This window comes from Meriones unguiculatus, chromosome 17 (assembly GCF_030254825.1).
Source record: "Meriones unguiculatus strain TT.TT164.6M chromosome 17, Bangor_MerUng_6.1, whole genome shotgun sequence".
Taxonomy (NCBI): Eukaryota; Metazoa; Chordata; class Mammalia; order Rodentia; family Muridae; genus Meriones; species Meriones unguiculatus.
Genome location: NC_083364.1, coordinates 48,463,666 through 48,487,237, shown reverse-complemented (window position 1 = coordinate 48,487,237; position 23,572 = coordinate 48,463,666). Strand labels below are relative to the sequence as shown.

At 42.8% G+C, this 23,572-nt stretch overlaps 1 protein-coding gene across 1 annotated transcript; it reads left to right on the top strand.

Moving 5' to 3' along the window:
- The first annotated feature begins 8,596 nt into the window (after window positions 1–8,596).
- On the top strand, window positions 8,597–21,696 carry Tagln3 (transgelin 3). Its single transcript, XM_060370488.1, has 5 exons — window positions 8,597–8,755; window positions 9,072–9,253; window positions 10,296–10,470; window positions 19,687–19,789; window positions 21,236–21,696. The coding sequence occupies exons 2-5, from the start codon at window positions 9,074–9,076 to the stop codon at window positions 21,375–21,377; spliced, it is 600 nt and encodes a 199-aa protein (XP_060226471.1). The 5' UTR covers window positions 8,597–8,755; window positions 9,072–9,073; the 3' UTR covers window positions 21,378–21,696.
- The last annotated feature ends 1,876 nt before the right edge of the window (window positions 21,697–23,572 follow it).

Genomic DNA, 23,572 nt, shown 5'->3' with positions numbered 1-23,572 from the left:
TATACGAAAGTTTCTGAAATTCTGATTATAAAATTCAATTCACAAAACAGAGGAAGATGTTTTTTGAAATGATTCTTAAAATGTCTGAAGCATAATAAAGTTGAAAAAAATGAGGCTACCATACTATATTTAAAACTAAAATTACCATTTAGTTTTATGAAAGGTTAAGTTTTATAGTGGTGTAAAAGATATTTCTAAATTTTGAATTATCATTTTTATGGGAGTCTTCCAGTTTTTAAAATTCTTAAGTTTATATATAGAATAATGGATATTATAATATCTAACACTTCTATCATTATATCATTGTACCTCACTCATACACTTCCCACTACTCTGCTGTGTGTCTCGCTCTCTGTTTCCCCCTACACACTTTCTCTCTTCATTCCCCCATGCCTCTAAATGAGAGAAAACGTAAGATACTGTTTCCCTCCCCCACTATTACCCTTTCACACTTCTCTTGTTCCCTGTAGATCTTTCTTTGCACAGCCTACCTTCTCTAGCCATGCCGTATATATGTATTTAAAGCTATATTCTATGTGTGAGAGAAAACACTTTCCTTTTCCTGTTTTTCTTTATGTAATCTCAGTTCCTCCTGTTTTCTTAAAACATGCCTTATAACTAAATGGAATTTTCTAATGATGTAGTATCTTTAATAATGATTGTTAAGACTAAAGAGGAAAATGATCTTTCTGCATTAACCGTGCTTTGAGAGGAATACTTACCAGACTGACTTAAGGCAAATAGGTGGTTACCACTTTAGTTAGGGTGGCAGAGGGGTAGTCAGTAAAGTCAGAAACATAACATGCTTATAGAAGGCCTGGTTTTTAATAACTACTGCAGTATTAATATGTATTAGCCTTTATGTTAAGTTGTGGTTTGTTTGGGTTTTTTAATTATTAATTTTGGCTAGACTTTAGTCTTCATGGGTTATGTCTGTCTATGTTATTAAGTTGACAGCATGACTCAAAATGAGTATGTGTCAGAGACTTAATTTGTCTCATAAATGAGAGAGAGTCGGCATACAATAAATCTGGTTCAAAGGACAGAAGAAGAAAAGGTTGTGACAAAATGTCTGTGCAAGAAAGTATTACAGCTGTTTGGCCAATCTTCCTAAGAAACATATTTTATGAGTTGGCTTTTTGGCTGGCTGGGAATTTTGATTTCAGGGACTCCCACTGTGCCTGATCATAGCACCTTACTGTGCTTATATCAATTCTCTGCAAACACTGGTTTGTGCTGAACCCTGCTTTCTTCCAGGTCCCCAGAATATTGGTCCCAGCATGGGGAGCAAAGACTCAGCTCTGAGTGGCCCCTGTAAAACCCCTTAGCACTGACTCTTAACAAGTTTCCTTGTGGACAGTATCATATGAGCTGTTTGCTGGAGGCCCAATTTCAGCCTGTGTGACTCCAGTGTGGATTCTTGGAAGCTGTCTCCCAGTTTCCCTGGGCTTCACCCCATGTGCCTTTTTCCTTTGCTCACTCTGCTTTAGGTCCTTCCACTCTAATAAATCAGTAGTAAAAGAACTGTATGGTGAGTCCTGTGCATTTTAGCAAGTCTGCACACCTGGGGTGTTCTTGGGGACCTCTGATACACATACAGTTAAACTAATTCATGATTATTCCTTATCCTGAATAGAGGGGACCATGTGAATCCTGTGGGCTGTTACCTTGAGCTAGAATGGGGTCATTTGGGGCCCCCTTTGCTAGGCATGAAGAGTATTGGAAAATGAAGAGGACAAGGGCCCTGCCCATTAGAGTTTTGGGGGGTTAAAATATAATGAGGTGAGAGAGTCCTCAATTATCAAAGCAGCATAGCAGTTAAGGGAGGAACTGGAGCATGGGGATGCATCCCATAAGAGACCCATAGGATGTGTTGATTCAGTATAGGAGTTAAAGTACTAAATGGAGCTTGGCTGTATTCCAGCACAAGTTTGAAATCCATAGTAGCAGTTTTGCCCTTTGTGTTTTAGTTTCCTCATCTGCAAAACTGTATAAATCTAGGTGATAGATAGAACATTTAGAATAGTGACACTCAGGATGTGCAGGCTTCCATATTTTGTCTTCTGCATAGGACATAGTCCAGTGAGGAACTGATGGTCACCAATCCATAATGCTATAGGGGAAAGAGAAAAAAAAAAAAAAAAGGAAACAAGGAAGTAATGGAGCTTCTATAGCCAATGGATATTTGATTTCCTAACAGGAAGATCTTAAATTGGAATGGTATTTTCATTATATTTATACAAATGTTCAATGGCCTACCCTCCTCAATTTTTTTTTTTTTTTAACAAAGGCAAACCTCTAAAATTTAGTTTGGCAGGAGTTGACATCACATAATCACATTCAAATGAGATTAAGATGATATTTTCAACATCAAGTGAAACTTCCATTGCCAGACATGGGTTGCATCTTATGGAGCAGTTGGCCAAAGGGGGTCCCATGAAAATGTCCAAACAATTCAGGCTATTGCCAAGGCTATACCACAAACTCATGGTGTGGCCTTATTGCTGAAGACAATATTTAAATATCTCATTGAACACAGAGAAGTGAAGCTGGTGTCTAACTAGAGTTTTTCACCCCTAATGACGAGAATCCATGGTACTGGTAGGTACTCTTCACACTACCAGAGGAGAAAAGTAACCACCAACACAGCTACACACCCTGTGATCCACAGCAGCAACCTGCCTGTGTGATACACTGAGACAGTAATGGCACACATAAAGCAGTAGCCAACCACTATCTGGATATAAGGCTCACTCCAAGAGACAGAACCCTTGCCTAACATGGCTTGGTGGCTTTTCTAAGACTAGAAAAGCCATGGGCCTACAAGAAAATGAAACTATTGTTTTGCTAAAGGAGCATAGCAGTAAAATGACCCCTAATGACCTTGTGCTCTACTCATTGATAGTGCTCAGCCATCATCAAAGACATATCCACCTCTTGTAATAGATAGGAACTAACACAGAGATCGAAAACCGAACAATGCACAGAGAGATTTGGGGACGCTTAGTCCTAAATGGGTATCTTCATCAACTCCCTCCCTTCAGGGTACTATTTGGAAGAGGAAAGAATAAGAGCAACAGGTAATAGACAACACCAAAGAAACAGCGTCTTTAGATAAAACAGAATTGGCATAACTCACGGAGATCAGTAGCATGCACAGGGGCTGGAGAGGTTCAAGCCAAACAGGGTCCCAGCACTGGGAGGCTTGGAGTGGGAGTGGACAGGAGCTCTCAGCCCTAACCCAGAAGCTATCTCCAGTTGACAACTGCTTGTAAAGGGCAAATTAGCTTTCTTCAATGGAATATCACTGGATATATAAAACACACTTAAGTGGCCCAGCACAGATGGCCAACATGAAAGAAACTCAATGATATTTTGCCAACTTTTTTTGTTATTTCTTATTATGTTGTTTGTCGTTTTTTTTAATATTGTGTGTTTATGGATTTTATTTTTGTGTGTCTATGTGTGTGGGGGGTGTATCTTGTGCTTTTTCTTTATTTCTGTGTTTTTTATTTTGTTTTGTTTTTTTCTTTTAATTGCCTGTTTTCTAAAGCAAGAATGAAGGTGTGGAGTTGGATGGGTGGGGAGGTAAAAAGGATCTAGAAGGAAATAGGGGAAGGGAACTGATCAGAATATAGTATATGAAAAAATATTTTCATTTAAAAAATTGATAGGATTTAGTATAATATTGATGACTCTGTGTGTGTGTGTGTGTGTGTGTGTGTTTTATACTCAGGCCACTTTTCCTGAAACCACTCTGTGCTTTGTATTCAGTGGCATGTGAAGTGCATTGAATGAAATGCATGAACACACAGCAATTTCATGAACCTAATCATCTGTAATTTCAACATGATTTTCAAAGTGACAAGCACTTACCAAACAATTTGAACATATGCAGTGAGAAGAGATATGGAAAATCACCAAGAAAAGGAATGCTAATCAAAGATGTTTAATATCCTTTGCCTTTGCTGATTTCCTGATGCTGATCTAAACAGTATGCAAGTCTTTAAATGGCCAAAAACAAAAACAAACAAACAAACATCTAGAGAAGAAAGATCTCTGAGCAAGGCTGAGGTTTATACAGTATGGTGACAGAGCTAAAAGAGATTCACCATTCCCAGGACAATCCCTGAAGTAAGTTAGCCAAATGGTCACAGTTAAAAAAGAGCAGTGTGTGTGGTGATGTATGCCTCTAATCCCAGCACTTTCGAGGCTGAAGCAGGTGGTTCTCTTGGTTCAAGGCTAGCCTGATCTCCAGAGTGAGTTCTAAGATAGCTAGTGCTACACAGAGAAACCCTGTCTCAAAACAAGACAAGCAAAAACAAAAGAAAGAAAAAGTAAAAACTCATTTTCTAGAAGGGAAAAACATTAAGTACGGCCGTCTCTTGCTATTTCACAGGATTAGTTCCAGCACCCTTTGAGGCTATCAAAATTGCAAAATGCCCCTCCTGTAGAACAAAGCAGTAAGTGCACTGAGCCCATCCACATCACCTGGAACATGAACATTGATTCTAGAGTATGTAAAATAATACGATGCAAAGACAAATATAAATGCTGTATTTCTTAGGGGACAATAAGGAAACATCCACTTTCAAGACCTAATACCCTCTCCTTTTCTTCTCTCCCCACCCCAGGGTGGCCTCAAACTCATGGTCATTCTTCAACCTTCTAATCTTGGAATTACAGGCATGCAGTGCACTGCTAGGCCAGGTCGAGACAAGGGTTTGGTTTGGTTTTGTCTTTTGTTTTAGGTTTTTTCTTTTTTTTTTTAATGTTTTTAGTTGTCTCTTCAATGGGGAATCTTTAGATATGGAGGGCCAACTATCAGTTTTGAAGATCTTTTGGGAAAAAAAGGATATTGTTTACGTTTGTGTATCTATACAAATTCATGTGTGCATGTGCCAGAGGAGGCTAGAAGACCCTGTGATCCCCAGGAACTAGAGTTACTTCATTTATGACAACAACAACAAAAAGATAAACAGACTGTATCTAGAAAAATGCAGGCACTATATTAAACTAAAAATATTTTAGGGAACATGATCTTTCTCATTTTGTCTTGTTCACACTGGTATATTTAGGGAGTTACTGCTACTTTAGCTTTCTTCAACCAACTAAAGAAGCTCACTAGGTCTTCATTCAGAGCTGCCTTCAACAATACAAGATCTGAAGCTTGTCGGTTCCTTTTCAAAGCCTCTGACTCAGCTCCATTTCTCTTTCCAGGATGCTGGTTCCTAGGTTCTGTTGCCATGACAGTGCTATGCCTTTGCTCTTCTGATACAATTTATTGTGGCGAAATCCTCAGCTGATATGCCAGCCTCTTCCTCTCAAAGCACTATTGAGTTCGGACTTACTTTGGCATCATTGATCCTTAAACCTCCCTGAGGAGGTGCCTGAATTCTAAGGACTGCTTCCTTTCTCGCCCAGCTTGTAATGTTAATTTTCCTTAGTTTTGGCCTTGGTACTCTTTCATGTTACTTCTTTGAGCAACATCACCCAGGTTTATGGCTTTAACTACTACCTGTGAGCCAGTTACTCAAGTACGTTGTTACCACTTAGATGTTTCTCTTGAGCACCAGACTCATAAAACACCTGCCCAATGAATGCAGACAGATCGTGGGACTCTCAGAGGAGAAGGATCAAATTTCATTATCTCTCTTCTTTGTCTATTAGCCTACCTGTAAGTCCTTCTGCAGCAAATAGCACCACTAATTTATTCTGCTATACAGTCAGTCAAATGTGCCTCTTTCCTTTTACCCAACTGAGCTCTGGTGATTTTCTTTCTCCTGGAAATGCTCACGCTGTAGTGCACAGCAAATCAATGTAAGGGTAGTAAGTGACCTGGCTTTAAACTGTTGACACTTGCCATTGTCCCTGGGATGTGTATTCTCATCAGGACCAATTTCAAACTGCCTCTGTGACATCTCTGAAAGCAGAGCTGAGAAGAAATGTCCAGGACCACACAATTGCATAATGTTTACCTCCTATAGAAACATAAACATGGCGTCCTCAAGAACGTAGACTATTGGGAAACTAACAAACATAAATAGCAATTTGTTATGTAACCTGTTAACTTAGTGATGCCAGAGTTTCCTAACTGACGCTAAAAATTCTTGACAGTTTAACCACAGACCCTTGCAAGCACACTGCTTTATCATCTGGAGCCTGCCTGATGTTTCAGCCTCAGTTTTCTGTGTATTCCATTTAGCCTCATGATTTGCCTTTTACCTTTAAAAAATAAGTATTAGTTAATAAATTAATACTACTAATACATATTAATGTTAATATTTATTTCATGTGTGGGGGTGTTTTGCTTACATGTGTATCTGTGCACAACTATGTCCACAGAAGCCAGAATAGGTAACAAACAGTTGTTAGCTGCCATTTGGGTGTTGGGAGTCGAACCTGGGTCCTTTGGAAGAGCAGCCAATGCTCTTAACTGCTGAATAATCTCTCTGTACACCTCCCTTTCACCTTTATAAATAAGTTGGCCTTACCAGCAACAATCCACAGCCCTTCTGCTTCATGTTCCCATCTGACAAATACCTATTTATCATTCAGTGTTCAAAGTAGATATTTCCCCTAATTCCCTATTCCCTTCTCCTAGATATATCATGACATCTGGTTGACATTTATTGTTGACAAGTTCAACTTTGGTACTAGATCAACTGAGCATATTTCATTTATTTTTTGTATCTCACATATAAATACAAGCCAAAAAAAAAAAAAAGCTAAAGCTAGGCTTGATGGTTCATGCTTGTAATCTCAGTGATAGAGGGACTGATGAAAGCTCAAAAGTCTATAAGTTGTCCTGAGCTTGGGAGAACCTGTCAAAAAAAATCTTATTGAAACAAATTACTATAATTCTAATAGGCATCCAGAAATTTCAGGGTTGAACTAATTTCCATTGTCATCCACAGAGCATTAAATATTTTTTTCTTCTGAAGGCTTCCTCTGGGATTCTAGACACATATCCTGGTACGGCTCCTCTCCTCTTTGCATGGGCTCCTCTGTAATGCTATGGGCTCAATCATTCATATAAAGCATACCAATTATTTGGTTATAATGTAAAGAAATCTTTGAGCCCAAAAGTTCCAAAAGAAGAGGAGAGTCAGGAGGAATAGAAATGAGCAGAAGGAGCAAGAGGAGCAGGAGGAATAGGAGGAGGAGGAGGAGGAGGAGGAATGTTCTCTTCGAAATCATATCTAGCAGTGGAGAAAGAAGCACTTTCTCTGTGAGCTTACATCCCCCAAGAACCACCATTATTGATGCCAACTGGTGACTTCCACAGTTCTGCAGATGATCTTCCTGCTTTACCGTTTCCTTAAGCTCCAAGTTCTCTGATATGTGTCTGTGTCTGAGGGCCTTCTTCAACTGAGGTTTCACGAAACACCAAGGTATGCATTCCTTAGCTTGCTTTGTCTCCTTAAACTAATGTTCTAAACGCTGGCCTGTTTACTCTCCTCTGTCTGTCTGAGTTCTTTCTCCCCAGGCTCTCACGCACTCACCAGGAAGTTTCTTCAAGCAAACTGGTCATTTACCAGCTAAGGAAGCATGGTTTTATTAGTCCAGGCATCAACTAGCAGGGAGATTTTCTCGGTTCCTGTGTTGTCTGAGAGAAACTTCATGCCAGGCTCTAATCAATTACTCACAGGGACAGTGATTATCTTCGCATTAGAACTGTTTATTGTCTTGAGCAAATTTATCAGCCCGTTGTAAAGCCATATTATTTTTTTTCAAGTCCAGCCTTTTGACACAGTTTAAACACTTGATAAATATTTGTTGAATGAAAGTATGAACCAAAGGACAAACATTTGGAATGCAAGTATCCAAGGACTTAACACAAAAAAAAAAAAAAAAAAAAGCGAAAGTGAGAAGCCACCTTTACCTCCAACCAGCTTATACTGTATGAGAACAAATCGCCAAGCCCTTTAGCTCTTAAGACGCTTTCAGGCCAGCTTAAACCAAATGATTTTCCTCATGTCTTGTTTGCCTGTGTCAGAGTGGAATGACTGTTAAATGCATGTCCCTGGCACTTCTTAACCAAAATAGTCTTTGCAACCCTCCAAAACTTTTAGGGCGCTGACTAGACTTTAGTTTAATTACAAAATTTGCCCTATATGTTTCTTTTAAAAAAATACCATTTAGAAGGTTTATCCCTTGAATAGAGCCAAACCAAGCCACACAGGGGGTTTTTCCAAGGGTTGGAAATTTCTGGATGAAACTGGCTTGATAGCTTATGAGGTAAATGATTGCAGCTTCCAGCGTCCCCCACCCCCACCCAATCCTGTCCGGTAACAACTGTCACTTCAGCGCAAGGTTAAAGTGGTTTGGCTATTCCTGGCAGATGGGCACTTAGCAGAATGGACCCTCCCAGAGGCCCAGGTCCCCTCAGGCAGCTGTGTGGGGCCTTGGATACAACGCTGGGTTCCCCAGTGGCTGGGAAAGGATTCTGCGGCAGAGAAAGAAGCACCCAGCGGGAGGCAGGCAGGCTGGCCTGACAAGGAGTGGGCTGGCTTTGGAGGGCTCTTAGCAACAGCCCTGGTTTGACCCTCCTCAGGCGTGAGAAAAAAATCAAATCAGATCGCCTTGCTTCCAGGCTCCACGCACCGTCAGCTGCCGATTGTCGAGACATCCTTTCTCCCGCCTGTTAATTACCTGCTCTGGGAATCTCACGCAAAGTGCTGCGGAGACGGGGAGCAAGGAACCATCGCCCACTTCCACCCCCACCGGCTGTCTGGGGGTGTCAGGCTCACGAGTGAGTCCGTGTGCATCATCCCGTCTGCCTGAGAAGCAGGACTGTGAGGGGGGTTCCAGCCATCCCACCTCCCCTGGGCCAGCCGGGGCTTTATTCTAGGGTCCCTGGCGCGTGGCTGCGCTTTTCTTTTCCAATTGTAGGTGAAACCCCATTGGCTTCATTGGCTCCTTGATTTAAACCACGCCCGGCTTTCTGCCCGCTTTGCTGCTGCTGGGCTCGGCCTCCCAGCCACATCCCAGCCGGGTTCTCAGGAAGCCCGGGGGCTGCTGTGGCTGCTATTGTGTGGATGCCGCGCGTGTCCTCTCTTCTCTTCCAGAGATGGCTAACAGAGGCCCGAGCTATGGTTTAAGCCGCGAGGTGCAGGAGAAGATCGAGCAGAAGTATGACGCGGACCTGGAGAACAAGCTGGTGGACTGGATCATCCTACAGTGTGCCGAGGACATAGAGCACCCGCCCCCGGGCAGGGCCCATTTTCAGAAATGGTTGATGGACGGGACGGTAAGGCGGCGAGCGGGGAGAGAGATGTTTCTGGGGCGGTGGGCAGGAAAGCCCTCCTGGGGCCCTTTCTATCCATGTGAGGCCCCGGGGGATCCTCTGTTGCCAAGGTCTGGGTCTCCCCGGGAGCGATAGGCATGCCTTTATTGCTCCAGAGATGTACGACTGAGTTTTCTCTGCACAATTCCCTAGCTAGTTTCGAGGATTCTCCACCCATTTGAGTACCAAGCTTTCTCCTGAGCTGTAAGCAAAATTGAAGCCCTTTTGATTCTTCCTTTAGCATAGAGCTAAGTGCTGCCGCGTGATCTCCTCAGCCTTCTTGGTGCATCAGCCTTTCTGGGGCTTTTCTTACCCCCAGGGGGATCCAGCTGGTTAAAGGGTGAAACAAAGGAAGGGAGTCAGGCTAGCCAACTTGTCATCCTCCAGGGAAGCTGAGCTCTGTGGAGATGCTCAGGGTCTCCGAGCGGATGAGTTCCCATGAGCGGAAAGGGAATCCTTATAGGATAACTGCTGTTCTGGCCAGATGCTGTGTGTTTGGGTTCCAGGAGGACCGCTCAGCTGAGTCAAACAAGCCCATCTTTTCTGGCAGGCTGTGATTTGCTGTTACATAACTGCTATCCCACCCATGTGCTGGGCAGCCCAAGGCTTGCCTTCTATGAATTTGTGAGAAGACTCAGTTCAGTTCTTTTTACACATCATAAACTCATCTAGGGTGAGTTAGTGAAGAGAGCACATCCCAGAGAGCAGATCAGAATCCTCCCGTTTCCCCATGAGCCTACAAAGCATCCTCCATTAAGAATGTGAGATCATGTCCTCATCACCCAGCATCATTTCCAAGGAGGGAATTGAGTTTGGACTGTAGGATTGTGGTCAGCTGCTGCCTGGGATTGGGCTCCCCGGGGTCTTCTGTGTTTAGTGTGTATGTGTGTGCGTGCATCTGTGTGTGTGTGTGTGTGTGTGTGTGTGGAGATGCACCATTCACTTCTGAATTGTGACATTTATTGCAAAGGAAAACACTGATTCTCTGTCCCCACACTCCCTTCAGGTCCTGTGCAAGCTGATAAACAGTTTATATCCACCAGGACAAGAACCTATCCCCAAGATCTCAGAGTCAAAGATGGCTTTTAAGCAGATGGAGCAGATCTCTCAGTTCCTGAAAGCGGCCGAGGTCTATGGTGTTAGGACCACTGACATCTTTCAAACAGTGGATCTGTGGGAAGGTAAACAGCCCTTCTGTCCTTGGGTCTGTTTCCCCTGAACTCCTGTTCTCTTTCCTCCTCTTCTCTCTGCCATCTGTTTGTAACAGCCACTTCCATAGGGCTTCCCTGTGCTGCTTGGGGGAGGGGCAGTGTGTTCTCAGCTGCCATCCCAGGAACAGTGCTGGCCTTCCCACTTACGATGGTTTATGGATAGGGGTCCTGGCCTACAGAAGGCACATGCAGAGGTACGGCAAGTACCTCCACACACCAGTGGCTCGTGTGTCCATGAAAGCATCCGCACAGGAGTGAACTGGTTCCACGGATGTCTTTTCCTCTAGTTAGCCTTCCATAACAAATCACCCTTAGTGGAAGAGAAGGGAGACAGGAGTGAGTGAGAGCATTTCTGACTCACCAGCAGTGGGGCTTACAGACAAAGCCATCTGCTGCTCCTCTGTCATTCTGTCTGAGGAAGAAATAGCACTCCATCTTTCTGTTACGCGATTATCCAGAGCATCGTGACTGTATCTTCTAGATGGGCATTCGGCTCAGGGAGACTACTAAATGATTTTTACATTCACATTTGTGAATTGATTTGGTAAGAAAAATCCCACAAAGCTATATAGAGCAAATCTTCTCTCTGGTCAGATAGAGCAGCCCACCACTTTTGTAGGAAATGATGTGGAATGAAAATATTGCCGGATACCAACAGCTATAAGGCTTCAAGGCCCCTTTAGTGAAAAATGTACATCTTAGTCTGTACCGCCCCAGCCAGGCCTTCTTGAGGCACAGGAAGGCTGACTGTCTAACTGCTGATTGATTGACATGCTCATTGTCACTGGTTGTCATCACAGTGCAACCAAAAGGATCCCCCGGGTAGTGGCCCAAATGGCTCTGTGGACAGCAAGAGAGGAATAATGTTACTTTGATGGAGAAGTGTGGGTATTCTAAGGGTGAAACACATTTCCAGCAGAGGGCATCCTACCTCACAAATTATAAAGAAAAAAAGAAAAATCACCTCCTTTATCCTCTCAATTACTTCTAGCCTCTATTCACAGAGAGCTCCTGTTTCGTGAGTAGTCCAAACCTGAGGAAGCCAGGGAACTGACCTTGTATTTTGCTATTAGTTAGAAATTCAGATATCTGAAATGCTGGCTAGGCCGTCACACCTCATAGACATCTGCTTCCAATTCTCCAAGGGATGGCTTCATCGAGGCTTGATTCCCAGGTCAAAATGACGGTGATTCTCCATAGTTGATAACAGTTCCTTCTCCATGGTATTTTCATCACCAGCAGCACAGAGACAAAGAGCTTTTCTGGACAATGCCACACAGTTCTTCTAACTAAAGTATGAGGGAAATGTTTTCAACCTCCCCATAGCACAGATAATGACACCTGCCTGCCCCTGGTTATCTGTGTTCATCACAGAGCTTATACTTACTTCATAGACCTGAGCCTCTGCCCTGGGCTCTAAGGCTCAAACACACGATGTTACTCAGCAGGCTACACCATTCTTTGGCCAGGGCCCATAGTTCTGTTCGTGTGGACTATGGATGCGCTGCTGAGTCATAACAGTGACTAGCTGTTGATGCTGGGGAGGCAGAGGAGGAGAGAGGAGGATGAATCAAAGCTCTGTGAAACAAATAAATAGAGCAAATGAGATAAACCCTGGTGTGCACCCAAGGGCAGGAAGTATGTAAGGGACAGAAGACTGGAGGCATGTGGGAGGTAGGGGCTAAAGGGAGCCTTCCCATCTCTATTTCTGAAGGGCTAGCCTTACTTCCTTTCCCCCTTCATCCAAACACCATGGCGAGAAGCTTTATACTTGTGGTAGGGTACTCAAAACAAGAGAGGGGCAGAGCAGTGGTAATTTGAAATGAACAGAATATGTAGAGCTCTATACACCGGCCACAGCCTGTGGGTGTTAGATACTCCTGGAGAAAGAAGAGAGCTAGGAGGAATAAATGTTGCTGGGGCAACCTGAGAGGTATCTCTGACTATGATAATGCATCTAGATAAAGAGATCAAGACAGACACTAAAAATCATCACTCTCTATACCCTGCCCCAGTGCTGAGGGACAGGACTTTAAATGAGAAGAATCTTCCTAAAGGTGCTGTGATGGGCAGGTCACAGAAACACTAGGTGAGCTACCTAAAAGGTAAAGCTATGCAGGGGAGTGAGCAGGGAAGCTCACTCCAAATGACTTCCTGGAAGCCCCAGAGAGGGCTGAGATTGAAGGAGATGGATTATGTCTCCTGGACAAGAGACTTGCTGTTTCCCAGAATCATTGTCTGAAGCTCAGGCTGGAACTGCTTACCATACTGCAGAGTGTGGGAGTAGAAAGCAGGTTGCTTTGAACAGAGAAGTGGGTGGGGTGGCCTTGGTGGCATAGATGGTGGACTGGGCATGTGAGGCTCCTGGTCCTTTCTGCAGCAGCTGCTTGTAGTGCATGATTTGGTTGATGACTAAACTGTAATCAGAGAGCAGAGTTGGCGTTTGTTTATGTGACGTGTCTGTTCTGTGTGAGGATGTACACACACAGTGCATATCACGTAGATATCAGACATCAGAGTAGCCCTTTGCATAGCTTGTCACATTCTCTCCAACGGAGGCTGCAATCCTGCCCTCACGTTTCAACTACTCCTGCTAAATCCCGGGATTCCCTGCACCATAATTGTGGTGGCTGTGGCTGCTGTGGCTCTTCCCCACTCCACTTTCTAGGCACTTCTCTTCCTCCTCTGCAGGTACTTTCTGCTTGGCTGCTCTCAGTACCCCATTTCCTTTGCTTGGCATGTGCTTCCAAAACGTGGCTCTGTTTGCCCACAGTTGCCCAGTGCCTTTCCAAGCTGCTTCTGTATTGCAGAGCAGCAACCTGCAGGAGCTCAGGTTTGCCAAATGCCTTCTCGTTTAAGCTTCAGTTATCTCATGTAGGCTTGGCCCCAGAAGCACCCATCACCTCCTACGTGCATTGTTTGGAAGAGACCTGGGATCAATAAGGATTCAGCTTTCTTCCAAAAGAAATGTAGGTGACAGCTTGATCATGGGAAGATCCAGACAAAGCTACCAAACCCTACTGGGGAAGGGCCAGAGCAAGCATCATTATTTGTGATGGGGAAAACGAGGACCATTGAAAAGGATGGAAAGGAAGTGAAGACATTTTTCTCTGTGAGGAGAAAAGGTAAAATGATCTGGCAGGTTCCTTTAAGGTTTTTCCCAGATACCTGTAAAAGGGCAAGGATGAGGCTGTTTCAGCTACAACTCACAGGGAAAGGTATTATAGGCAAGCCTGCAGCATCTTTGTAAAGCAGAGATGGGAGAAAGGGAACAACAATAAACCATATCTGCATGTACCTAAGAGGAAGAAAACACGCAGGCAAAAGTGAGTATTCTGGTGTGAGGTCTGGAAAGAAAGACTGCAGTGAGACCATCTTGGGAGGTGTCATGGAGTGCAGGCTCCCAAGTCAGAAACTAGACAGTCTGGATCAAACCTGTGTGTTATTAGTCATCACTTAAAATATCTAAGCCTTGAATTTCTCTTATATCAAATGGGAATAATAAAACCTATTTCATGGAAAGGACCTGGAGAACAAAGGAGGTGATGTGTCACAAATGCTCAGGCGGTGACTGATAAGTTGTACTTTAAGGATTGTCACTGGCCTGCCCTTTCTAGGACTAATACAAGGGGTGGGGACTGGAAAGACACAGATAGGTCCCTCTTTCTAAGATGGACTTGAAGAATAGACACTTATGAACTGATAGGGTTGCCTGAGTGACCTTCACCTTCTCAGCCATTCATACTTTATTGACTTTTTCACTTAGTCGTCATTGAATTTGTCATCTTTCTCCATGATACATTGCATTGCCAATTTCAGACCCAGGAGACCTTGGTAGTATGAAAATAGCGTGGGTTTTAGAGTAGACATGTGGACACCCTTCTCTCCGGTGCTTCCTAGTTGTGCGTCTCTGTTTATCTTGTTCAGCTGCTGAGATCCTTGATTCTCTCCTGTGCACTGGTCCAGCAGCCCTTTCCCCTGAGGTACTGTATGGAGCAAACATGTTAAGCCTCTAGCACAATGCATGGTTCCCAATTGCCTAATAAATGTCGACTTTTCTTCTGGTACTGTAAGCTCATCAGCAATGACCTTTGGGGCGTCTTTGTATAACCACTTAGTGTCAAATGTTAAGGACTCTAAAATGTCAGAGCAGACAAAACTCAAAGAGCAATTGACCTGATTATTCTTCTCCACAATCGCACTGATGGGGCATAATGGATGCATGGTTTTGTGTAGTCTGTTGTCTCTCCTGATGATGGGAGTTGGGAGGTGTTGTTTACGTGGAAGTGTTCAGCCTGCAGGTGTAGAGGACTGTCTCCGGAGGTGTCACTATGTGAGCTTCTCCTCAACAGCAGACTCGGAAGACGAATTTCACCCAGCCTGAGGTGACTTTGGGGATACTGCAGGGTACCTGCAGGGTCCTGAGATATCGCAAATGCCCACTCTTCCACCTTTCCCTTTTCTCATACAGTATATTCTGATTATTGTTTTCCTTCCCTCCACACCTCCTAGTCCCTTGGCATCTTTCCTCCCCTCAAGATCTACTCCTTTTCTGTCTCTTATTAGGAAAACATAGGCTTCTAACAGGACAAAGTAAAATAGAATAAGATGAAGCAAAAATTTTCAGAACAAAGTTGAACACAGCAATTCAATACAAGGAAAAGAGTCCCAAAAGCAGACATAAGAGTCAGAGACTCATTCTCACAGTCAGGAGTCCCAAAAGGACACTAAGTTAATAGTAATAATATATAGGCAAAAAACCTAGTGCAGACCCATGTAAGATTTGCATAGGAATCTTGAATGCAAATTTAAGAGGATAAACTCCTCAGTAGAGCGTCTTTATCTAAAACTCAAATCTTATAAGTGCTAATACTCCTTGAGAGTTAGGACATTACAAGAAGAATTCTGGGCTCTATTCCCCAAAGCGTATTGTTTAATAGTTTGGGGTTTATGGCTGTTTTGATGGTGCTATTATTTTGTAGAAATACAGCACAAAGTGGGTATTATTAGCATTTGGGAGTCTGAGACAGGAGGATCATCTTAAGTTCAAGGTCTGTTTGGGTTACAGAGTAAGGCCCTGCTTGAAAGAGAGAGAGAGACAGAGACAGACAGAGACAGAGATAAAGACTGGGGTGGTTAAGGAGGGATGGAAAACAGAAACAGTGACTGCTACATTGTTAAGTTAATGCTCATCACTACCTGGCACCGAAAAGACTTGCCAGATGACACAAAACAAATTGTCAACCATTCAATCAGCTCTTTTTTCTTAAGAGTTTTTGGTTCAATTTTAGGTTGACAGCCCAATTAGGAGGGAAGTAGATGATTCCTACCCGCCCTGATGCACACATAGTCTCCCCACATCATCCTGACCATCTGGGTGATAGAGATGATGCAGATGTTATGATTTATAAGCCTACACTGACACACTGTTACCACCCAAGGGCCACATTCTACAGGGCTCACTCTTACTGTTGTACTTCTGTGAGCTTGGACAAATGTGTATAGTATTGTTGTAGCATACATTCGTTACCTTAAAAATCCTGTGGCCCATCATTTTATTCTTTTCCATTATCTGTCCCAGGGATCACTGCTCTTCTTACTGTCTCTCTGGTTTTGCTCTTACTAAGTAAGATGTCACAGAGCGCGACACAGTGTGTGATCTCTTCAGATTCTATTATCTCTCTTTTTGTAAATATCAAGTCTATGTCTCATGATGAAGACATAGAAGGATGCAGACAGCCTGTCAGTAGAAGCTTGGCTTCCTCTTGCAGCGTTATTTTCCTTCTCATGGTCAGTGCTATATTCATAGGTCCATCTCCAGGACTGTTACCTTCATACTATGCTGTTAACATATTGATATTCTGTCTTCTAGGATTGTATTGCTTTATTTTTTTTCTGGGAGAATAATTTTGAACAGAAGTACTTGAAGAGTCATAAGCATTTACCAAAGTGTCCAGCATGGCTTTCAGGAAGCAAATTGGTTCTAGGCAGGCAGACTTCCAGCTTCAAATCAAAGTGCTTCTAATGATCATTTTTATTCCTTTGATTTTGTGGAAGATACCTCTGAAAGAAGGAGCTAGTGCTTAGCAAATTTTGCATAATTCTTAGCACATATCAGGCATAATGATGTTGAAAAATTAAAAGAGCCATAAATTTAGAGTGAGGCTTACACACCCACCTGACTATGTAAGAATTGTCTAGGGAGCTTGCCCCAGAATGTGGATATTTAAGGTGCTTAGGTTCTGATGGTCAGGGTAGCTTGGAAGTCACCAGATAAAGCCTGTGTTTCTCAGACTGATGGTTTGAGTCGCCTGTGGATTATTTCCTAAGCTCATTGTAACGGATACTCTTGGTATTTTCCAAATCAATTTCTCATAGAAAAAAAACCCCTCAATATTCAAAATTCATATACTACCTTTGGAGAGGCTCCGCACCCCTGCCTGCCCACTCCCATAAATAAATAGCAAAGCTCTGAGGCAAGGGGTATATGGCCATTTTTTTTCACCTGCATCAGTTTGAAAGGCTTATTGAGAAGGCAGATGTTTCACTTGGCAATGACACCTCAGTTTAGCTTTTGTTGTTTTATACCCAGCACACTGCACAGATCTTTCCTGACCTCACTGTTTTCTAACACGCTTACATATTTGACCCCCGTTGACAGGAATCAGGCTCTATAAGTGGCCCCAGTTCCTGCCACCTGCCCCTTCCATCTAACACTGCACATGTGATTTCAGATTCTAATCTGGAAAGAGGCCAGTTTGGACAAGGGCTGTCTTTCCCATCTTGTCAGTCCAAGAGTTCTGGAACTCTTGACAGAAGTCTCTATCAGAAAACATTCCAGACATGACAATAAAGTGGACTAGCTGTGAGCTAGCTAAAACAAAATATTTCTGGCCACCCAAATTATTTAGAATCTTGGTGATTAACCTGCTTAACATATAAACTCCAAAATATTTTTGAAGTTACTTAGTTGAAGATACAGCAAAATTATTTCAAGACAAAAGCATCCAGTGACGGATGAACATTTAGGGGTTGTTCTCCTTAATGTTACGGTACCCAAGATCAATGCCCTGGGCTCCGGTTTCCTTGTTGGGTGACTTTGAGAGCGGTAACAGATCATCTTCTTGAATTAGCTTTGCTGTCCCCAGATGGGGAGGAGTGACTTCCACTCTCTAATGTTAGGCTCATGTGCGATAGAACATTGAGCCCATAACTTACGTTAAATCTCTTGCTTTGCAGCCTTTCTTTAGAAAATGATGTTTCTAGTCTGTTCTTCTCAAATAACGCCTCTTTGCCTCAGATGTTTCGTCTAGCTCAGTCAGACAGTCACTTCCTTGTCTGCTGGACTGAGAGGAGGGTGAGCACTGTTAACTTTATGTTCCTGGGTTCCTGGGTCTCTAACCTTTGCCTATAGTCCAGGCCCCTCTGAGTTTGTGTGCGAGCGCATTAGCCAGCTACTTGTGACAAGAGCCCATGCTATGGTGGAGCAAAGCTTGTGGTTCACCTGTTGCTTCAGGGTAGTGTTTACAGCTGACTTGCTAAGTGCCCTTCCACATTGCCCCAGATCCTGTATGGATCAGCCCTGTTCATTCTAACTCTCGGAACTATATTCCTGCGCTCTGTGTAAGAACAGGGCTGATTGGCAGACCCTACTTCAGAAAGACTCATTGGTTCTAGGTTCTAGGTTCTCTTTAATAGTTCCCCGTGTAAGAGCACACCCACCCACATCTCTCTGAAGATCATTACTTCAAGCGTATTTTTTTAAATCAGCCTGTTATAGAGTGACAATTACAGAAAGGTGTTTTATCTGTAGAAGAGAAAAAGTTGTTCTAACAGCTATCTCTGCATTTCTTCTCTCCAGATTCTTAGTATTTCTTGTACCCTTCCCCTTTCGACTACTATAGATACTCCATTCTCCATCATCCCAGCTGTTCTCTGAGTCAGAAAGGAGTCTCTACTGACACCATTTCCTTCCTGCACTTATCAGCCATCCTCACCAGGCTCAAACTCTAGGCAATTCCCCTGTAGTGAGTGCTGAAGTGTTGTGGGGGAAGCCTTATGAGGGAAGGAGACTCTTGCCTGTCTTCTTGGGATACATGAACATACTGAATAGGACTTCCCTGAAGGCCATAATTGTTGATTTTATTACAGTTCATGCTCCATTCTCTTACTCCATCTGTGTTACCCCCTTTAATTCTGTATTACCCAGTGGCTGAGCTATAAGAAGATGACCAATGAGACCACAGATGGCTCACTGAGTCTGACATGTGCCTTTAAATAGTTGCTCTTTCTCAGGATCTCACTAGCCTCTCCTCTCTCTCTCATCCCTTCAGTGTTTGCAGCCCTCATTTCTGCTTTGCACAGATCTTTGATCTACTTCTAAGTTGCAGCCCATCCACACAGATAGCATCTTCTCTAGTTTGAGACTTGCCAGTTATCTGAAAAGGAGGAAAGGAGAGAGGGTGGAAGGAGCTGGCTGATTTGAAGGCACAACTGCCTTCCCTATGGGCAGTCTTGTGGCCGTGTCCTCACTCCTTATGCAAGACTACCCTTTTAGTACCTCCACCCCCACTCTGTTCTGTCTTACACATGGGCCAGTGATTTATTGTCTCCATTAGCTCCTTTCATGCATCACATAATACAGGGCTGTCACTGTGACTTGAGTGCTTTCTGTGTTAATTTGCTTTCTCCATTTGCCTGTGCATCAGAGCACTGAGTGAATACTCAATCTGATGAACATGGATGATTTTAGACCCTGGTAACCTAGATAGAGTCAAAGAGAGGAGCCCCCTAGGGTCTGGAGCAGATTCACTGTAAGCGACCAATTTCTCTGCAGTTTCCCTTTCTCTGTCCAGTCACGAGGAAAGTGCTTTCCTGCAGGCCACCACCTCCTGATCAGATCATATAGCTTGCTGAAGCTATGAAAATCAGGCCCAAGGCCAGGGGTGGATCTGTATGTGAGCTGCAAACATATGGAGTGTTATTATACACACACTTGAATGAGAAGGGCCCTCTGGTATAAATAAAATAATTAACATGGTTGGGAGTAGGTTTTATATCAGGGCTACTCTGGGAGTGTTAGTGCTTTTCCCTTGATTGTAGACGTCCTTAGCCTCCTCTACAGCTCCTCTTTCCAAAATTATTGGTCCTGTAATTCTTGGCTTTACTCTCTTCATTGAATTCCAGGGAAGGACATGGCAGCTGTTCAGAGGACTCTGATGGCTCTAGGCAGCGTTGCTGTTACCAAGGATGATGGCTGCTACAGGGGAGAGCCATCCTGGTTTCACAGGTAAGCCCTTCCCTGCCTCCCACATAAGGACAGAGGGAGGACCTGAAAACCTTGGCTATGAAAAACACTCTCTACAAAGAAGCAAACACTTCTGGTCCCACAACAGGGCCCACTGAGCAAGGAAGACTGATGCTGCCATTCTAGCCAACATCCAACTGGAGCAGAGGGTCTTGGGTTTTCCCATTGGTTCTCTGCATTCCCTTTCTCTTGTTTCTTTCTTTCTTTCTTTCTTTCTTTCTTTCTTTCTTTCTTTCTTTCTTTCTTTCTTCTTTTAAATTCTCTCTGTCTCTCTCTCTTTTTTTTGCATCTGATGAATATTAAACATGTCCTTTTGCCAAGTACCATCACAGTTCATAACTGTTACGACAGCAGTTAGACTAATAGCTGCTTCCTTGACTCTCAAAAACGTCTGGGTGATAAATTATATGATTATTTCAGTCTACTAAAAGGGCCTTTTAGGACCTTTTTCTTAAATGATTTCTTGGCAGTGAGAGTAGAGACAGAGCTGTACAAAGTGAGGAGTTTAGTGGCAGATGAAAGGAATGCTTGTAGCAGTTACTTGTTAATTCACTTTATTCATTTTACTAATCTTTTTTTTTTTCATCCTCGAGAAACATAGAAAGGAACTAGCTTATTTCTTTTAGATGACCTTGACCTAAAATTCTCCTTGAAACTCATTGAAATCCTTAGTCTCAGAATTATTAAAGTGACCCACCATGGTCTGTATGGCTCCAAGTCCAAATTTATTTACAGCTAGCTCATTACCAGCATTTGGTGTCCTCTGGGCAGAAAGTATAAATCGCTCCTTGAAAATCCCTAGATTGATTGAGCAGCAAAAACAGAGATTAATGCTCAGTCCTATGGGAGAAAGGTGGAATGGGAATAATGACATGTTTTGTAAGAGGAGTTAGTTTGTAAGAGGAGGAGCTGAATGGATAAGAAAGTAAAGGGCTTAGGTAGCCTAAAGAGGAAGAGGAAGGGAATGAGAGAAACTGAGAGTGAGAGACAGCCATGGATGATGATGATTATCCTTTCTTTCTTTCTTTCTTTCTTTCTTTCTTTCTTTCTTTCTTTCTTTCTTTCTTTCTTTCCTTACTTTCTTTTTTATTTCCTCCTTAGAAATTCTAAGAATCTTCTTTATTATTATTATTATTATTTTTTTAGAAATTCTAAGGATCTTTCTGATTCTTACGGGATAAGGAACTTGTACGTTCCTGTCAGCCACAGCTCAGGGTAGGCCATAGCCCACCATGAGCCACAAGTCAGTCGATCACAGTTCAGGGTAGGCCATAGCTCATGATGGGTCACAGCTCATGATAGAGTTGTAGGTCAAGGTAGAGTCTGCTGGTGTGGTTGATTGCCTCAAGCAGAGCCTGTGGAACCTTAATCTTGAGAAGGATTTGAAACTGTCATGTGACATAATTCCATCTCACTCTTTCCATCCAGGAAAGCCCAACAGAATCGGAGAGGATTTTCAGAGGAGCAGCTTCGCCAGGGTCAGAATGTCATAGGCCTGCAGATGGGCAGCAACAAGGGCGCGTCCCAGGCAGGCATGACGGGGTACGGGATGCCCCGGCAGATCATGTAAGATGCCACAGTTTGCTCCCTGGTAGAGAGGACAAATGTTCCACACCACAGTTCGTGACAAAGAATTAGATAGTCACCTTCTCTTTCTCAAAGCCTTCTGTCCCCTGTTCTTGCAAGTGCTGCATTTCTGCTGAGAGTCCACGCTGCCTACTGCTGCCACCTTTCCTTCCTTTAGAACTATGCAAAGACTCCGCTTCCTGTTTCTGACCACCTGTGCCCTAAGGTCTCTGTTTGTTTGATTATTTATTTATTTATTTGCCAAAAAAATATTTCTCTCCTTGACTTACAGAACAAACCTAATAAACAAATTAGTCTGTGTTGCAGAGTGTAACTTCATTCCTCTTTAGGTACACTGAAGATTGGAATGGTTCCTTCCTTCTAAATGAAGTATCTTCCTTCCATTCAAGAGGTAGTAGATGAGATGAAATTAGCATAAAATAGAACATGAATCAGCTATAAGGATGCTTTTTGCAAGGTTATTGTGTTTATCTTGGTGTTTTCAACAGAAGATATAGAAAGAGTTTTTTCCCAGTAGAGATGGTAAAGTTAGGAGTTCACAAGCACTGTTTTTGACCTATGCATGTTTCTTTAAGTATCTACTTTATGCTTATAATGTTAGACTTTGTAAGAAAGAAAAAGCATCAGGAGCCCTTTATAGGTACCCAGGAAATAATGAATGGATGGTTGGACGGATGGATGGATGGATGGATGGATGGATAGTTTAAAAAGAGCAGCCTTTTGCTTTTCTTGCATGAATTTTCCTCATACAGGATGGATCTCAGAGCTATGCTGACATTTATACAATTTTGTCCCTCTCTGGCCAAGAATGACATAATATGTGGCATTGATATCTACACATTGTTTATAGGAACCAAATGCCTGAAACCCCTGAAAATTGCTCAAGATTGACACTTACTTACTTGCCTTAACACGAATGAATTCTCAAGATTTTTTTTTTCATGGAATGAAATATTAACATAGAAAATGTGCATGGAGACTATCAATTCATCCTACACTTTAAAAATATAGTTAGTAAGATAAAGAAAATATCTTTGTTCACAAAATGAATAATCAACTAATAAGAAAAGGTAAAAAAAATCAATGAGACTATAGAATATTACCACTCTCAGTATTTGGGTGCTAGTGTTTCAGACTGAGTTCTTTGCAGTTCTAGGCTTTCCCAGAGGCTCTGTGTGAACCTTCCTACCTACCCGGGGAGCCCTGTGATCCTTTCCTAGCACCTGTTGAATTGTGCATGGTGTCATCTGACTGCAGCAAACCCTTTCTCTAACCCTACCTTGGAGAGGCCACATGAGAAAAGAGAGACATTGAAGTGAATAAGCCTAGGAGGGATTCCTAGGGAGAAAGTAATTAGGTCCTGGTGTGAGTGTAGATGTAGGAGGCCTGGGAAATACCCTCCATCAGGGAGGGGCAGTTGGAAGCAAGCCTGGAATCTGTGGAGAGAAAATTTTCTGCTCTCTCTAATTTATACTCACAGTCAAGGTACTATATTACCTCAGGGAGCCACTTACTGAAGGGAGCAGAGTCCATCTAGGGATGCAAGCACTACTTTGTACAGAGATAATCGTTTAGAACAAGGCGAGTAAGTATATCAACCGTGGCAAGGGGGAAACACTGGAAATATAAAACAGTAATTCATTACAAAGGAAAAAACCCTCCGTTAGAGAAAGTAACAAAAATAAAATGAACAAAATAAGGTGTGCTAGGCTGGATGGCAAGAACAAACTAGTACATTAGAATAACAAGAAAACACCTCATGGAAATTACCACCCGCCTCTATAAACACAGGTCTGGGATTTAAACTCACGTCTTCACGCTTGCACAGAAAACATGCAGTCAACTAGGGAACTCTCTCCAGCCCTAAGCCTTTAAAGAGTTAAAAGCTGTCACATATAACAAAAAAGAATCACGTTCATCTTTAGACTTCTCAGTAAAACCTTAGGTACATATAGTAATATTTTCAAAGCAGAATTTTCTATCCAGATCAGCGTTTCTCAACTTTTTTAGTGCTGTGACCCTTTACTGCAGTTCCTCATGTTGTGGCAAGCTCAACCATAAAATTATTTTTGTTGCTACTTCATAACTATAATTTTGCTGCTGTTATAAATCACAATGTAAATATCGGCTATGCAAGATGTGAGATCCCTGTGGAAGGGTCGTTTGACACACAGGCTG

Coding starts and splice junctions, on each gene's coding strand:
- Tagln3 (XM_060370488.1), top strand. CDS start 9,074: ATGGCTAACAGAGGCCCGAGCTATGGTTTAAGCCGCGAGGTGCAGGAG. Junction 9,254..10,295: donor AATGGTTGATGGACGGGACG/GTAAGGCGGCGA, acceptor CACTCCCTTCAG/GTCCTGTGCAAGCTGATAAA. Junction 10,471..19,686: donor AACAGTGGATCTGTGGGAAG/GTAAACAGCCCT, acceptor ATTGAATTCCAG/GGAAGGACATGGCAGCTGTT.